The sequence below is a fragment of the Bemisia tabaci genome, chromosome 3, assembly GCF_918797505.1.
Source record: "Bemisia tabaci chromosome 3, PGI_BMITA_v3".
Classification (NCBI taxonomy): Eukaryota; Metazoa; Arthropoda; class Insecta; order Hemiptera; family Aleyrodidae; genus Bemisia; species Bemisia tabaci.
The window spans coordinates 495,973-501,972 of record NC_092795.1 but is presented as its reverse complement, the minus strand read 5'-3'; the positions used below and the strand labels follow the sequence as shown (position 1 = coordinate 501,972).

The window sequence follows — 6,000 nt, the reverse complement described above, 5'->3', positions numbered from 1 at the left end:
AGAACAATAAGACCGAGATGAAGGAGTAGAAAAATTTCGAAAAAAATACGAGAAAAAAGACGAAGAAGAAGACAAAAACAGGTGGAGAACTCTCAGAACTCAACTAAATAAATGATGGAGATGCGAGAAATTTTGACGATCCTGCGGTTGGTACTTTACGGCTCCACGAGATTGCGTACATTTTGCGCCCTTTGCGAAGGACCTAGGTCAACGTTTTAAAGTAAATGATGCTCCTCATTTCATTGCTTGAGTCATTATGAGCCGCAGAAACTGGGTAGGCGAAAAAGACTTGAAAACGCTACCCGGGGCTCCACGGGTGAAAGCTCTCGAACTAGACGGAATGGGCGTGAAATCACCTGTGGGGAATGTGCTCCGATGTTAATACCTATTTTCGCACTTGACAAATGAGTAAAAGAAACCCGAAGACCACCCTTCATTGATGGTATTTTGATAAGGAGGAGGAAGGGGAGGTTTGAGGGGCGGGAGGTTGAGGGTAGGGGTCATTCCTGATCTGCGCTCTGGGTTAACTCGGCCCCCTTGAGCCCTCCTACCGGCCGCGTCGCGCCGCGTCGCGCCGCGCTATGATCTCAACCTTCTGAGCCCTCAGTTAGTTGCCGTAAGGCTACCCACTCGCAAGCTCGAGTCACGTCTCTCCCCATGAAAAACCTCTCTATCTCACGTAAAAATTACGAAACTCAACCTTTCTGGTCTGGGCTTTGCAAAACTCTCATTCCTTCAAATCCGATTTTGGTGTGTTGTGACACGAGGAAAGGCTCCGTCTCTCCGTGCGAAAAACCTTTCTGTCTCACCTACAAATTACGATACTCAACCTTTTTGGTCTGGGATTTGTAAAACGTTCATTCCCTCAAATGCGTTTCAAGATTTTAGAGTGTTGTGACACGAGAAAGGACTGAATTGATTCGAGGATACAATTTTCATTGGGGATTCCACAAAATTACACTATCCAGTGGATTCATAGAAAAATAAAAAAAAACCCTGCGTGGTTTTTTTGGTAATTGTTTTGGCATGCAGAAGTAATTCCTTGTAAGTGAACGAAATTAAATCTTAAAAGCAGCTGCTGTAAATGGAAAAAATTATCATAAAAGTGGCTTAGAAGTTTTTAGCTGGCAAGAACATCTTGACACAATCGAATTGCCTCGAATTAATATTTTGCGTTCATTAGTGGTAATAACTTCTGATCGGGTACTGATCGGGTCGAATATTAAAAAAAGAACAGATTGTTAAAGGTGTGAATAGAATATTTTTTAAACCTAAAAAAACTGGTGTACCTAAAAAAGAAAAGATTTATGTGGCAAAAAAAACAAGTTATTTCCACAATGCAATCGACCGAGAATGGTGTTTTAGAATATCAGAATTTTATTCATAACGACAATTGAAAAACAAAAGGAGGAAAAAGTTTTTGAGCCGATGCGTGTTAAATTTTTGGTTCGCGGTACCGAATTTCGTAGAATCGTTTTTCCAAGGAGACAACAGTCAGAACAATGAATCCAATTCATATTGCAGTTTTCTCAACTTTTTTTATTCTCCTACTTTTAATGAAAGGTAAGACTTTATATTGCTAATTAATTCTTATCTGTATGATTTCTTCAAATTTACTCCATATCCACATTTCTAAAGGGAAATAATTTTGAATACTCCTATTTATTTTGATTTCCTTGGCACTCCTGGAGGTATTCATCTTTTTTCCTCGTATTTCTCGGCTCATCATTCGACGAAAGCGATTTTTTTAAGTGCAGAATAATTATTTTTCTCCAAAAGTAGGGAGTAGTAATTGTATATAGTCATGAAAATCGTACCTTAAAAAGACATTCGTCGCAAATTCGTTTAAAATCGTTCGACAAAGAATAATACGATGGGGTTTTTGCGGTATTCATGAAATTTTCCTCGGGGCAATATTTCTCGTTTTATCCATATTCATAATCTCAATACTAATAAATTAGAAAACTATTTACGGTCCTTTTTGCAGTACTAATTGAGAAAAACTGGCACAAAAATTAAAATTTTTGATTTCGAAATATAGGCAAGATCACTCTCTACGTATAATAAAATTTAATTGTTGAATCAGGTAATTATTTGATTTTTGCTTAAAAGTTCCGATACATGTACTATTGTACTGCTCAAATAATTGAAATACAAACGCTGAAGTATACATTTTAACATTTACTTGAGTCTATGTCGTAGCTCCTCAAATGTTTACCAGAAATAACTTAAATGAATTTTTTTTATAGACTTTACGACATCTTACTTTAAAATACAATTTAACCATAGCAGGTATTGATTTGGTATTTCTTTCGTAATCTCAAGAAAAACATTAGACACATATTTTTTTTTATTCAAAAATAGAAAAAAGAAAATAGCATCAGTAAAAGTCTCAGGTTTTTTTTTTTTTTTTTTTTTTTTTTTTTTTTTTTTTTTTTTAAGGAGTACATCATAGAATTTCGGCCAAGTTTTGCTTTCAAACGCCATAATTTGAAACGATCAAGGATTTTACATGATTCTTGGAAAATTTATCCAAGAGAAATATAAAATCAGTGAAATTGTTTCACGGACAGGTGCTTGGCTCAGTCAATAAAAGATAGAAACAAAAAAAAAAAAACGCATCACCTACTGTCCACTATTTGGATGAATTACGATTAATTTGTGATTTTAATGATTTTATTAAAACTTGTACAAACAGATAATTTGTGTAGATGAGGACTAAAATAGCCAAAACCGTGTAGTTTTTGTAATATACTTTTCACTTGGTACTAGCAATTCCAATACTTATATAAGTATGTTGAAATTCCCCGCACAAATAATTATGAATTCGTAAAACTCCACAAAATCCTAGCGAATTAGGAAGATCACACACAATTTTTTTGGATTCAGTAAGACTAACTTATTAAATTAAATTTATTAAATAATAAAGCTCATGCTATGGAGCATAACGAATATTTTTTTATGAACATACATAGTTTTTCGAAATTCAAGACTTCTCCTATCTAATTTTGCAATCAGGATTGACTTAAGTCAATAAGTCATATAAGTCATTGCTAAAACTATGCTCCAATTTAAATTTTGGTTTTAGAAGAAATCAAGCAGGAACCATCTTTAAAAATTGAAAACACTAATCAACAGAACCCTCTTTATTTATTAATCCAACCCAACGAATTTCAAAAGGTGATTGTATTCTTTCAATTTACTTATTTATGTGAGTATTACCTTTGAAATATTTGCCCGAGTGCTACTTTTAGGCATTAGTTACCCAATTTTCTATCCAAGTGACCATTAGGAATTCCTAGTAAACTCAATTCGCTTCTTGTTAAAATGAAAGAAAATATGCGCAACTTTAATTTATTGAAGTAGTAAAAAAAGAAAGTAATTTGGTATTTTTTAATTCACTAATCCAACAAATTTGAACCAATATTTTTTGTTATCCATGTTGCATTTATATGAGTCGTTACCAGTATATTTTTTTAGATAATTTTACATGTGGTTTATGTGTAAATAATGTATCAAATTTGATAAGGAGCGTCTGAATATTAAAATATATTTTTAAACTGATTCTCGGCTTTAAGAAATACAAATTACTTAAGACATTCTTCAGAAAATGTAAACGAAGTTGATCTCACCATATTTTTCACCAGTACAACAATTGAATCCTCCTAAGATAAATTCCTAGCGCCCACACTTAAGTCCGTCATTTTAAAATCTAATATTTAAACTTCCACCACAGGAATAATTATATGCAACCACAAGTATGTGCTCGACTCAAACGATGTATATATATTCTTTAATGGCGAAGATATTTTTAGATGAGTAGGTGCCAAAAAAAAGATTAAAAAAAATTGTTCTCCAATCGTAAGGAATGGTCAGCAATTTTTGTTTCGTGTTTTAAATCCACGATGTTTTTCTGGGTGATGGAGCTAGAGTGTAAGCAAAATTATTGTGGGCTAGAAATGCATCAGATTGGTTTATCACTTCATGATTAGGTCAATTAATTGGCAATTTAATTCATGAAAATGTGGATACATGACACGTGGCCTCGTTCGCTGTAGTTACGTTGTTTTTAAATGAAATTTGTCCATAAAAATTTGGATAAAATTACGATTCGATAGTCCGTAACGATCTTTCTCGGTTGCAAAGACCTCACAATCAAGGAGTAAAACAGCTCGTAATACGGTACATTCATAAAAGTCATACACTGAGCCGAACAGGGCCACAGTGATAAAAATGAATGGAAGTAATAAAAAAAATATTCGGGAGGTGCGCGGGTTTCATATAAAAAATGAAAAAGACGTGCATCGCGTGACCCGTGATTGACTCTCTTGTATACATCGTCGTTTGGAGGTCTTAAAAAAAAGATTAAACCTGTAAACAGTAAATAATGTTGAATTTACGGCAATATAATTATGTTTATTTCGATAGCGGTGCGTGCCTTCTCGAGCACCTTCTTTCAGGGCCCACACGAGATGGTAATTGATTTAGCATTAGTAAATATTTTTAAAGTGTTATTATCGTGACTTCCCATGTCGCATGCATGAAAATTAGGGGTAAATGACGTAAAATGAAGGGAGAGTGTTCTACAGGGTGTCTGGATATTAATGCGCTGTTCTTTGCGCATTGGCTTTTGAGTTCGAAATGAGACGTTCTTGTTCCACAATATTTTCTATGAAAATACTTTTTTCGGCGCTAGAGCTTGTTAAATTTGTAGCTCTTGTGTCGAAATTTCTGTATAATTCTTTTCAGAGTGTCAATATGAGTTGAAATTGAAGATTTGCTCGGATTGTAAAATTGGTCTTTGTTCTGAAAATATTCTATGCAACATTCGCGCATTTTTGAAAATGCACGGTTATCATTATGCTTTTACGTTGATCCGAGGCTCTCTTATGCGGATTGAAAGACCAGAATGTGCAAAGCCACTTTTTCAAAGTTTCTAACGAATTTTGCCCGGACCGAATAATTACGCTATTCTACGGGTAAACTCTTAAATTGAATTTTAGGAGAAACTATTTGCTTATTTTCTTTTTTTTTTCTGTGGTCACACATGTTTACGCTTTTAATGGAAGGCGGTACAAACAATCTCTACTCGAGAAAAGTCACACTAAGTTTTATAGTGTAGAGATATTTCCAGTCATCTTCTTATGGAAAAATAGACCTTTGAAACTACACAAACTTAAAATAACGCTAAATAGTTCTGCTAGAACTCATATACCCTCTTTGAAAACCAGTCTTGTAATAATTGTATGGGAAAAACCTCAACGAAGAAAAGCGTTTTCAAAGAAATTTAACCTCAAAAGTATTCTCGTCTTGACCGCCGCATAAAGTGATTTCCAAAGTATGTCGTATATTCGATTCCGAACACCCCTTACACTCAGACATTGTGAAGTACAAGTGAGATAAGGACATTCCGCCTCAATGCCTATCGGGTTCGACGCCTAATGTGCTGTCAACAACTCTCCCCCAATCTGAAATGATACTTGCATATTGAGTAATTAAGATGGGTGCACAGCCTTCGTTGTGCGCTGTGAAAAAATTACTCGATTGTAATTAAATTTTCAAAAGTCTAAATTAGAGTACCTACGTACGGAATAGTATTGCCATACGTATGTGCCGCTTTTTGATTGGTTCATCAGTTTTAAGCTTCCTACGGGGTTCTTGCGGCCCGATTTAAACAAACCGGATCGAGAGGAATTTGTATTATCAGTTGAAAAATGAATGATTATCACACTGGAAGTGTAATTTTTGGCAAAAAGATCGATCAAAGTTTGATCAGAACTTAAATCAGAAGTGAGATGCTAGAAAAATTCTAACACTCTAGAACTCTGTAGTCATCTTGTCTGTTTATATTCGGCCAAACTACAATAATCCTATAGCTTGCCAACCAATAAGAGAGCGGAACTTTTACTTGCAGTATAAGTATTGAGGTAGCAGTGCTCTCGCCATAGGAGCACTCGGATAGAAACTAGGTTTTCAAGAACGCCTTCAATCAAAGATGAT

At 34.7% G+C, this 6,000-nt stretch overlaps 1 protein-coding gene across 1 annotated transcript in view; it reads left to right on the top strand.

Moving 5' to 3' along the window:
• The first annotated feature begins 596 nt into the window (after positions 1 to 596).
• The window catches only part of CARPA (Carbonic anhydrase-related protein A), a 136,129-nt gene continuing 130,725 nt past the window's right edge, over positions 597 to 6,000 (top strand). Inside the window, exon 1 of the mRNA XM_072297627.1 lies at positions 597 to 1,563. Within this exon, the coding sequence (XP_072153728.1) occupies positions 1,503 to 1,563 (61 nt within the window). The 5' untranslated portion in view covers positions 597 to 1,502. The remainder of the gene's footprint in view (positions 1,564 to 6,000) is intronic.